General features: G+C 44.0%; 1 protein-coding gene across 9 annotated transcripts in view; it reads left to right on the top strand.

The window, feature by feature from the left end:
• Window positions 1–10,245, top strand: part of stard4 (StAR related lipid transfer domain containing 4) — a 67,597-nt gene extending 57,352 nt beyond the window's left edge. For 8 of the 9 annotated variants that reach the window (XM_072516429.1, XM_072516426.1, XM_072516428.1 and 5 more), the window contains 2 exons: window positions 2,227–2,344; window positions 4,036–10,245. In XM_072516429.1, the coding sequence (XP_072372530.1) occupies window positions 2,227–2,344; window positions 4,036–4,262 (345 nt within the window). In that variant the 3' untranslated portion in view covers window positions 4,263–10,245. The remainder of the gene's footprint in view (window positions 1–2,226; window positions 2,345–4,035) is intronic. The other variant, XM_072516423.1, reaches the window with a different exon arrangement.
• Window positions 10,246–12,446: the final 2,201 nt, after the last annotated feature.

Raw genomic sequence — 12,446 nt, 5'->3', positions numbered from 1 at the left:
GGCGACTAGGGGCTTTTCACAGTAACTTCATTGAAGCCTACTTGTGACAATAAGCGATTTTCATTTCATTCATTTTCATTTCCATTTTCATTTTCTTTCATTTCATTTTCATTTCATTTCATTCAGAGATGGTGCTGGGTGTTATCTGGGACATTATCTGTAAGATGTGATTTCTTGAGTATGAGTTTGTCAAGTTGTTGCTTGACTAGCCTGTGAGACAGCCCTCCCAATTTTGGCACAAGGTCCCAGATGTTAGACGTTGCAGGGCCAACAAGGCTGAGTTTGCCATTGTCATTTCCAGTGCCTAGGTCACTACCCATTCGTCCACCCGGATTCATTCCGTACAGACTTTCTAGTAGTTTGACACCCATGAGAGGTTTACTAGGCCATTTTAGAGGGCATTTACGAGTCAACCATGTCGGCTAAACCATGTAAGGACAGCAGATTTCCTTCCCTAAAGGGACATTATTGAACCAGATGGAGCTTTTACAACAATCGTTTCATGGTTATCATTGGACTTATAATTCCAGATTTTTGTTGATTGAATGCAAATTTCCCCATCTGTGGTGGGATTCGAACCCGTGTCCCCAGAGCATTAGCCAGGGTCTCTGGATTATAAGTCTAGTGACAATACCAATACGTTAACGCCTCCCTCTATGCTCTGCTACTATGGACTGACACAAAAATGCTTTAATCCTTGGACACTGAGAAGTAGCTACACTGAAAGTGAAAAAGCTGGACCAAAAATGATTGAAAGCAGGTGTAAAGAAGGATAATGACAGCCATGACAAGGGAGGTGAGAATCAAAAAATATTTCATGGGATGGAGGCTGGCTTGGAGCAAAGAGGGTTAACTCTGAGGTAGAAACAAGAGAAAAGACAAAAAAAACAAAAATAAATTATGACGTAAAGTAGGGAGAGAGAACTTCCATAGAAATTAGAATGTCGAGGTCACGCATGGCATTGGGAAAGACCAGTTTATTAAAGATTAACTGCAACACTTTCTGTTTTCTTTTCTTTGATTATCAGTTGTTTATTTACTTAATGATCAATTTCACATATATAACAAAATATTTGTCTGCCTTTTACACAGATGACCATACCATCCTCCTGCAGTACCTCTGCACAATTATTCAGTTGGGTGGAACTGCATTCATCTGGTTCCACTCTTATCGAACTTATCATAACCACCAACTACCTTCAATGACTTATCTTACCACTGTCACACCATTACTGTACCTCTGTTCACCTGGAAGGTTCAAACCTTAGCCTCCAAGACACAATCATCCCAAAACATGTCGGGCTCAACATGCACGTCGACAATATTCTCCACACCATTACTTCCTCAAATCCTATTCCAGATTGTCAGGTTGCTCGTCTGACGCCCAGTACCAGAGGAGCATAAATTTCCTCCAACTAAATATTGGGAATACTGAAGCCATTGCTATTGGTCCCCACCACCAACTGCATCCCTGTCCCTTGAAAACATGTAAGGCCTTGTATTTAGCCCCAAGGTGAGCCTCTGATCCCATTCGCACCACTACGTTTCCCTCAGTAATACCTCCTGACTCAGCTAGCTTGCTGCTGAAACACCCATCCATGCCTTTTTTACCTCAAAATTTGACTAGTCCAAAGCTATTCTGATTGGTTTTCCATATTCTATCCTACCTAAACTAGCGCTCATCTAAAATTCTGCCTTCTGTATCCCAACTTGCACCAAGTCCTGTCCGTCCATCACCCTGAGCTCACTGATCTAGGGTATAAGAATGTACCTTCAGGTATAAGAATGCCTCAATTTTCAAATTTTGTTTGCAGATCCCTCCATGGTCTTGCCGCTCTTTAACCTCCATCAGCCCTGGACTGTGGCAAATCTTTGTGCTTCACAATTCCTGATCTCTTGTGGAACGTGATTTAATTGCTCCACCATTGCTTGCTATACTTTCAGCTGCTAAAACCCCAAGTTCGGAAAACTCTCTCAGCTTCTCCATACCTCTCTGTTCCTTTAAAACAATTCTTAAAATCTACCTGTTTGACCAAGATTTGGTAATCTGTCCTAATGTCTCCTAATGTTGTTAATAATAGTTGTGCAGCGCCTTGGGATGGTTTACTATGTTAAAAGTGCTATATAAATACATATTGTTGTTATTTATGCAGGCAAACACCTAATGGTGGAATATGTAAAAGAAATATTATTAAATATGTACTAATATCCAATTATTTTATACAGCAGGGCTGTTGTTTGATGCATTACACCACAGCAGGACAGTTGTGGAATGTCATTGCCCCAAGAGAGTTCATCGACTTCTCCTTTACCACAGATTACCAGAATGGGCTACTCTCTTGCGGTGAGCACATATGTAGCTATGTTTATAACCTTTGCTCCCTTTCTTTAGAGGAACACGAGTCTTCTGCCGACTTCTACCTGATTTTGATTGTGGAAATTTTTGGAATTGCGGGTAAAAAGAAATGACAAAGCAATTCACTACTCTAGAGTTTTAAGATGTTATTGATGGTATACAATCGCAATTTTTGTTACATTAAGCTGCGAGAGGTTTTAACTTCAAAGACAAACAGCATCAAGGTTATTTCACTTATTGCACATTTTTCAGTTGTAAGCAGCTTAAGTCCATTAATTTCTCATTCAGCTTTTTATTTATTGATCCTCAACGTCTAGTTTTCAATTTTGCATATTTGCAGCTGATTGCCCCCAATTTACTGCAAGTAGATGAAAAATAGAAAGGGTGGGATTCTACAGTAATCGACGCTGAGATCGCGAAAGGCGATTGGGCGGAGAATCGGTTCTGACGCCAAAATTGCGGAAGGTGCCGATTTGGAGCCAAATCACAATTCTCCATCACCTTGACAGCGGCGTCAATGCGTTCTGGAACGCACGTACAGTAGATACCATTTGCATATCATTAGCGGGCCCGACCCGGTATTCTCCGGGGTCTCCGCCATTCTCCGCCTGCAATGGGCCGAGTTCCCGACGGCACGGTTCACTTACGCTTTTAAAAATTGTGGTGGCTGCTGAGGGAGAGAGGGGATACGAAAAGTGTCCAACATCGCCATAGTTTGCTGACAGTTGTGCCACTCGCCGGGGGGCTTCTGCCAGGGCTGGGGGACACAGCAGGGTGTGGCCAGGAGGTGGGCTGTGGGGATGGGGTGGGTGGGCATGGAACACCATTGCCGCAGCCGGCAAGGCAGCTGTGCAGCTGCACACACTGCTAACAGCCCACTTTGAACTTAGTGCCATGGGTCGTATAGATGTCCCCCCAGGGCACCCACCCTAGATTCCCTCTGGCCCCATCAGCTGTATGGACGCGCTCCAGCACAACCAGTACCATCTTGTTGGCTGGGATGATTGTGTGTGGGGAGTGTAATGTGTATGTGCGACTGCAGCTTGTCAGCCTCTCAAGTGTCAATCATGGACCTGGCGAATCCTGCACCGTTTTTCATTGGAATCGATTGTGTTCCACGTGGCACCGGTGCTAACCCCTCAATAGTAGCAGAATTGCTCCAGGTGTGTCGCCAGTTTTTCTGTCTTGAAAGTCCACGAATTCTGCCTTGGCATCAACATTTAGTCTCAGAAACTGAGAATCTCACCCAAAATGTTTACTTTGAACACTATATACTGCATTTGTCAAATGGCAGGAATAATTACCAATATAAAAGTTTATTATACAAATCGTCCATCTCTGAGAGCCTTGCAAGGACCTGGATTCTTGGTGTGTGCTCCCAATGGGCAATGCTTTTGTCCCAAGGCTGCATATTTATAAAATTTGCTGTTTAGTTTCAACCCATCCCCAACTAAATGGCCATACCTAAATACTATGAACATAATTAATGTTTTATTCAGTTTTTTTCTGAAAAAAGGTGATTTAAAAACAAGTTTTTATGTGAATTCACCATTGTATCCCCATGATTTTTTTTCAGAACATGTAATATAATTTGGAAGAAGGATTTAGTTATTTTGGAAAGTGATGCTTTGAAATGTCTAATTGTATTAAAGGACAATCTTTTTGTTAACCCAACACAGGAGTCAGTGTTGAATATGGGATAGAACAACCTAATTTTGTTCGTGGATTTAATCACCCATGTGGATGGTTTTGCATTCCTTTGAAGAATGACCCGGATCACAGCCTCTTAACTGGCTTTATTCAGACTGATTTACGAGGAATGCTACCACAGACTGTAGTGGGCACTGCAATGGCAAATACATTAATTAACTTCTACAACGAACTCCGGAATGCTTTGAAGACATAATTCTCAGCTAAAACAATAACTATAGACAATTTTTTAAAGAATATTTTTTTCTTGTAGCTCTTTGATGCAAGTTCTTTCCTACCATGCCCAAAGCTTGGGTAGGTAATAAGTGCAATATTCTTTGGCTGCGGCCATACTTTAATGATGAAAAACATTATATTCTATTTCTGTGTATGAAAGCAATATTACAATTTCAATGTAATAATATAAGTAACTGTTTACAGCTCGTGGATTTGAATTTTGCTGGTGGTGCACTATATTTTAATTCCATAATCTGAAATTTAGATATTGTAATTCAACAAATCAAAATGATCTGTTTAGCCTACAGGCTGAAAATTGAAACGCCACAAAATTCAAATGTATGCCATCTGTAATTTTGACCACCAAAATGGCATCTGCTGTGTGATTATGCACTGCTAAAGCTGGATGTACAGGACATAATTTTGATGAGGGCATTAGTTTATGCATGCAGAGAGTGTTCTCAGGAATTGTGCAGAATTGGAAGATCATGATCAGCGTGTAATGCTGGTTTTCTGCCAGCAGTGTTATTTTGTGCTGTAACACTCCAACTAACCTGTCTTACCCAGTCAACTCACCCTGTCGTAACCTCACACAGCAGAATATATGTTCAGCAGTAGGAAGAACCTCCCACTAGCATTACTTTAAGATTTGATTGTCCTGGCTTCACGGATTCTACACAATCCACTTTTCCCCAGACATGGATGCATTGTCTTTGGTATTAAAGGGTCAATGAGCAGAGCCAACACAAAGCAGGCAGAAGGCTCTTTAGCAGGCGATCATACTTGCCCAGAATGTTCAAGGGCGAATCCCCCTCCCTGAACCTCAGTTAGGAACAATGGTGCCAGACATCTCTGCCTCACTAAGTATGTCCTCACTGAAATATGACACCTGCTTCATCCACAACTACAACCCCAAAGCAGGGTGAGGATGACATTGGCAATGTCTGGGAAAGTGAGATCATCTCCAAGATATTTATGCCCTTGGCTCTTCCTGGAACTTTCAACACCTTTTGCTGTTGACAAAGGTAAACTACTAAGGCTCTGTATTCCACTTCTACGATAATTTCTGAATGTTTTAAAACTTAGGCCTAAACTAAAACAATTACTACAGTCAACCTTTAATATATATTTTTTATAATTCTTTGATACAGATTCCTTCCTTGCTTTGTTACAGAACTCAAGTAGGTATTAAGTGGACTATTCTTTGGAAGTGGTCAAATTCTCACTTGTCAGAGAGAAACAAAGAGAGCAGGCAGCTTTGTAAGGAATGTAGGCTTCCCCATGGTTCAAGTTGCCATTGACTACACACTCCATTTACCACTTGTCACAACACAAGATAGGATTATGTGTGTGGGGAGGGGGACACATTAGCATAAATAAAGGATTGGTTAGCTAACACCAAGCAGAGAAGTAGGGATAAATGAAATGAAAATCGCTTATTGTCACAAGTAGGCTTCAAATGAAGTTACTGTGAAAAGCCCCTTTGAAATGTGCCTTTGGTAACAAGTGGAGTATCACAGGATCACTGCTGGGGCCTCAACTATTTACAATCTTTATCAATGACTTGGTTGAAGGGACTGAAGTAGCTAAGTTTGCTAATGACACCAAGATAGAAAAGTAAGTTGTCGAGAAGTAGGTAGAGGGTGCGATCTAACTGGGGTGGACTTATCATGGTCATAAATGGCGGGAAATAACCCCGCTATCGAACGGTACTCTTTTTTTTGTGCCCTGGTGGAGAATGCCCCCCTTCCCCCAAACTGAGGCCGCACTTAGCGTCATTTCCTGCACTGAGGAGCTCCGGCGAGCAGACCGCCTCCATGCAGGAAGAAATTGGGACGCCATTTTTAAATCCGATCACTGGAGCGACCTCGACTCGAACCCCCCCCCCCCGGTTCCATTCCGCCATGTCCCCGTTTGTGGGGACCAGTACTGGACGGTGCCCAGCTGGGATCTCCTTAGCAAGGCCCATAGATGCCGGGCGGCCGTTAGATCTGGCATGAGCATGATTAAGTGGCTTCTTAAACTCACTTAGTCATCCGAGACTGGGTCCCGCCCTTTGTGGTTAGATGTCACGAGGCATAATGGCCGTTGGGAATCCTGGGGGCGATCTCTCCCGGTTCCAGCGGGATGCGGCCAGTAGATCACACCCAGAGAGCCTGCAAAGGGATATAGACAGGTTAAGTGAGTGGGTAAAATTTGGTGGACAGAATATAGTGTGCGTAGCTATGAACTTGTCCTCTTTGCCAGGAACAATAGAAACAAAATATACTATTTAAATGGAAAAAGATTGCAGAACTCAGTAACACAGGGATCTGGGCGCCCTGGTACACAAATCACAAAAGGTTATTATACAGGCATAGCAAGAAATTAGGAAGGTAAATGGAATGCAGGTGTTTATTGAAAGGGAAATAGAATATAAAAGTAGAGAAGTTTTACTGCAGCAAGGCATTGGTGAGAAGACATCTGGAGAACTGGATAGTTTTGGCCTCCCTATTCGAAAAAATATATGATTGTTTTAGAAGCAGTTCAGAGAAGGTCCACTGGACTCATACCTGGGATAAGGGGTTATCTTATAAAGAAAGATTGAACAGGTTGGGCTATATCCATTGTTTAGAAGAATGAAAGGTGATCTTATTGAGACATGTAAGATCCTCAGGGGACTAGACAAAGAGGATACTGGGAGGCTGTTTCCACTTGTGGGAGAGACTAAACTCAGGGACACAGTTTAGGAATAATAATTCTTTTTTTTTCCAATTAAGGGACAATTTAGCGTGGCCAATCCACCTACTCTGCACATCTTTGGGTTGTGGGGGTGAGACCCACGCAGACACAGGGAGAATGTGCAAACTCCACACGGACAGTGACCCGGGTCTGAGATCAAACCCGGGTCCTCGGCGCCGTAAGGCAGCAGTGCTAACCACCGTGCTGCCCGAACAAGCCTCACTTTTAAAATGGAAATGAGGAGAAATATTTTCTCGCAAAGGATCATTAGTCTGTGAAATTCTCTTTCTAAGAAAGCAGTGGAGGCTGGGAGGTTGGGGTGGCAGACAGGAAAATTGAGCTGAGGCCACAAGCAGATCAACCATGATCTTATTGGATGGCAGAGCAGGTTCAAAGGCTGAATGGCCATTCCTGTTCCTAAGTCCGATGTTCCTATATTTTGGGCACCATACATCTGAGATGTACCACAACCAAAAGAGATTTCACTCCCTCATCCTGCTGGCGTGTGACCACATACAGCAAATTATGCAGGTAAAGGCCTGGTATCCTGGCAGCAGTCATATTGTCTTCATTCCATGTAGCCTGCTCTCCCCACCTGCCAACAAGACACCACAGGATGGCTTCTGGGTGGTCAGGCAATCTATTGACCATGTTACTGACTCCAGTGGATAACCAATACACAAAGCTATGTAGACAATTCCATGATTTAATAGTGGTGAGTGCTTGCAAGGACCTGTCAAGCTTCAAGTGTTCCAAGATTCTATCGAAAAAAATCGTTTGAAATGTGTGCAAGTAAATAGTTTGTATTTTAAACACTTTTGCACAGAATATCTTTAATTCTTTTTCATTTCATATTTTTTCAAGGCAGTGATGAAACGGTGTAAATGCTAAATCTAGACATGCATAATGAAAACTGGAACTGCACAGTCAGTCAACCAAAAGAAACAGATTGACTTTCCTTCTTTCTTGGATGTTTTGTTGTGTCTCTGTGTTCAGAACTAATGCGTGTTGTTCAGAATTGGTTTTGGCATAGTTAACATGTGCACCCAGAAAACTGTCAGGAGTATTGACCACTAACAAAAATTCTTAATTTAATTCCCAGGATTGTCAATGCTCAGGTAAGTATAGACAGTCACTTTTAAAGTCCAGTTTCGTGAATATGACATTTAAACAGTAGTTCAATTAGTAAATGCAGTATAATGCAGTGACTTCATATAAAACCTGACCAATCTCATAACATTAAATTTGTGACCGTGCAACAGCTTTATCTATGCTGCAGATAAATTCTATTGGCTAAACATTGGTTAACCAATCTGCATTATTCCATGAAAAATAGTAAAGAGGGGATTGAAGCACAAGAGGTATTTATTATATAACCTGCTTTCTAAACAGCAATGTAGAATTTATCCCATTTGAGTCTGTGTAGGGTCTCATTGCCGAAAGGTAAAAACCCAGTAGGTGTTTGCTGCGGTGTGCATATTGACATTATAAATGGTTCATTTTCCTCAGGTACCTTTTTAAAATCAGCATCATACCCCCATCCTCAAAATAACCCAACAAATCCCCCTGATTCCTCTGCCTTGTAAACTATCGCCACACCCTTACCTCTCAATTCTATTTGCATCTTTACCACCAAATGTGCAGATTAGGTGAATTGGCCACACTTAATTGCACTTTAGTTTCCAGGGATGTGAAGGTTAGGTGGGGTTACAGAGATAGGGCGGGGTGGGCAGAGAAATGGATCTGGGTAGTGTTCTTTCAGAGGGTCGGTGGAGACTCGATTGGCCAAATTCCTTCCTTAAGCACTGTAAGGATTCTATGAACTCTGTGTTTGAATCTATGTAAAGCTGCTGAAAATAGTACTTCTAATGTTTGGTGTTCTACTGCATGACAAAATGTTGTCAACAAATAAATCCTGTATCAAACGTGTGGTGAAACATAAACTTAACTTCTTTAGTTCAGAGGTTGCAAACTCTGATTCCCGATGATCTTTGAACATTTTGCTCATGCCCTGGTTGGGAATTGGCCGCACATACACAGTACCATCTTCTTATGTTCTTAAAGCCAAAGACTGGCCCTCATAGAAGTAAGAAGAAAAACACTGCAAAGAATGCAGGTCAGATGACATGATACAGAGTGCCATTATCTGGTAAGTGTCCCAGGTGCAGGGCATAGGAGGAGAACAGGAAGAGATCCCAAATCAGGGAGGAATATCGGGAGAGGTTCCACAAGGAAGTCCCAGGGAAGGCATAAAAGACAGGCCAGAAATGGGTCTCATTAAGTCATGTTTCAAAGAAAAAGGAGAAAAGACATGCGCTCCAAATTTTATAAAAGCTGCAGGGAGCAGATTTTGAGCAAAGTGGACATAATAATAATCTTTATTGTCACAAGTAGGCTTACATTAACACTGCAATGAAGTTACTGTGAAAAGCCCCTAATCGCCACATTCCGGCACCTGTTCTGGTACACAGAGGGAGAATTCAGAATGTCCAAATTACCTAACAGCGCATCTTGGGACTTGTGGGAGGAAACCAGAGCACCCGGAAAAACCCACGCAGACACAGGGAGAACGTGCAGACTCCACAGTGACTCAAGCTGGGAATCGAACCTGGGACCCTGGAGCTGTGAAGCAACGATGCTACCCACTGTTACTGTGCTGCCCTGAAGATCCAAGAACGCAACCAAAGGTTGGTGACTCCATGCTGCAAGTAAAGGTACCTCTTTGAAGCAGTGGTATCATGCTTGGCATTGCCAAGACTCCTGAGTTTGTACCCAGAAGGTGAAGCTTCAGTGTACTCGGAGATCCAGGGGAAAGGAATCTCAGAAGGCAAGATTTAAACCCTGTAAGGCGGATAATTGTTGAAACCATCGTGGCAGAAACAACATTTGGAGAGAATTCGAAGGCACAATCTTCAAAGTTTAAGATTGGAAATCCTCTTAAGTTAAACAAAGTTTCAGTGACATTGTTTGATACAATGTGACAAACATTCAAACATCTGGGTAGGTTGTTGAGAAATCAATGGAATCTGGTTTGGTGGCATCTATCATTTATTCTGCTGTGTTATTTTTTGACTACAGTTCGCATGTTAATTCACATGTACCTCATACTTTTGTTAGAGTATAAGATACAGATTGCAAATTGTTTTATCTTTCTGAACTTGTATAATAAAGTTCACTTTTGTTTGTTCCAAGCTCATGGAGTCTTGTGGCTTGGTTCACTTAATAAACATCTTGAATCTCAATTTTTTCTGTTTTAAACAAAACATTATTGGTCCCTAACTGGGGAAGTGATTCAGCCTGCATGTTGCGCCTGCTGCGGATTCCGGCACGCCGGGTGAATAGCGCGAAAGGTCAAAATCGAGGTTCGTGCTGGGCGCGAATCATTTTGTGATTCACCCGACCTGCCCCCGATCACGAGTTCCAGATCTCACCCCAAAATGGCCAGAATATCATTAACCCTCATTTGCATTCATTTCAATCTCATCAACGAGATTGAAGTCAAATGCAGCGGCCTCCCGGGAAGTCACACAGGCGTTGTTTAATACTCCTTTTCAAAAACGTTAAGTTGGCACAAAGGTTGGCACTGAGGGGGTCAAGAGGTGGGTAGCCCTTTACATTTTCTGGCATGCAGCCCAAGGACACAGGACCTGCTGCCCCAGTGCTTGGAGGGTAGGGGGGAACCCCTCAGGGCGGCGGTTGGGCTTGGTCAGGGAGCTGAAGCATTCTAGGTCAGGGGTCGCCCCGGGATGTGGGTTGAGGGACTTTACGTCTGTGTAACCTTCAAGCATCTTTAAACATTGTGGAGACCCATAACGGGCAAACACAGTTGCAGCCTTTCTGTACTACAAAACGGTGGCACAGCGGTTAGCAATGCTACCTCACAGCGGCAGGGACCCGGGTTCAATTCCAGCCTCTGTCGGTGTGGAGTTTGTCCATTCTCCATGTGTCTGTTAGGGTTTTCTCTGGATGCTCCAGTTTCCTTCAGCAGTCCGAAGATGTGCAGGTTAGATGAATTGGCCATGCTATATTGCCTCTTAATGTCCAGGGATGTGCAGATTAGGCTCTGGGTTACAGGCATAGGGCGGGGTGGATAGGGTAGTGTAAATGGGTGGTGTGTTTGTTCAAAGGGTTGGTGCAGACTCGATGGGTCGAATGGCCTCCTGCTGTAGGGATTCTATGAAACTCCTCCAGGACAGAGCCCTGCTGTAGCTTCTATCCTGAAATTCAATCTCACTCCTTTTGACTGAGCAGCCTCCAGCTTCACAGCTGAAGGCTATTTCAAATGAGGAATTAGCCTTGTTAATTGTGACAACACTTCACACACCTCAATTCTCAAGTGTTTCCTCGAGGGCACAAGTGCCATGTCTCAGAGGATGATTAGTGCACTGCAGGTCCAGCAAATTATGATGTCTGGACATTGTGCCTGAACTGTAGGAGAGTCAGCACCATGGAGGCAGCTGCCAACAATCAAACACTAAAGAACAGAGCTTCAGCACCGTGGATCTTCTTGCGACCAAAGGGGAAGTGTGTGGATCAGTGGACAGCAGCTCAGCACGGTCTCCCTAATCTCCCAGCTGAAGTCTGGGTTTAAGGGCTCCAGATGTGGCCAGGGGTGAATGCAGATCATGGCTTGCCAGCACAACTGGCTCACTGGATGGCACTCTGAGAGAAGGTAGGACACGTGAGGGTGGGGGATTTGAGTGTCCCAGGGTGGAAGCTCTAACTGATTGAGTCTCTCCTCCAATTCCTTCCAGGTAACAGTATGTCTGGTGGAATCAATCCCGCAGAGGTTGCCCTTGCATTGTTGGTGGCAGCAGAGATAGGCAGACACCGGAGATGGCAGCAATGCCAACACAGGCTGGAGACAGCAACCCATGTGGAGGGAGCTGCGCACACCCTTATGACCCGGCCACCCATCAGGCTGAGGAGGAACCCAGAGGGGGAGGCCAGCGAGATCCCTAGGTGTACAGGCATAGTTGGTCATTCAATGAGCTGACAGCACCATGTGTCATCGAAGACTGTGTGGGAGACCGTGCAGTACTTGTGCTACACCATCGCGGACTTGGCACCCCATGAAGGAGGAGGACACTTGCTCTCGGTGGCCACAAAAGTCATTGCAGCCCTGAACGTTTATGCCACCGGGTCATTCCAGGGCTCGAGTGGGGACCTGTGTGGCATATCCCAATCGTCAGCCCACAGGTGCATCCGGGAGGTTACGGATGCTCTGTATGCCCAGGCATCCAACTATATCATCTTCAAGCTGGACCACGTCCACCCAGATGCCCGAGTTGCAGGATTTGCTGTCATCGCTGGGATGCCCCAGGTCGAGTAGGCCATTGATGGCATGCAAGTCGCTCTCTGTACATCAGGGAGTGCCCTAAATTAAATGGAAGGGGTCCCACTCCCTGAATGTTCAGATCTTGTGCGACCACAGCCTCCGAAT

The sequence above is a fragment of the Scyliorhinus torazame genome, chromosome 9 (genome assembly GCF_047496885.1).
Source record: "Scyliorhinus torazame isolate Kashiwa2021f chromosome 9, sScyTor2.1, whole genome shotgun sequence".
Lineage (NCBI taxonomy): Eukaryota > Metazoa > Chordata > Chondrichthyes > Carcharhiniformes > Scyliorhinidae > Scyliorhinus > Scyliorhinus torazame.
This window is presented reverse-complemented; position numbering and strand designations above follow the sequence as displayed.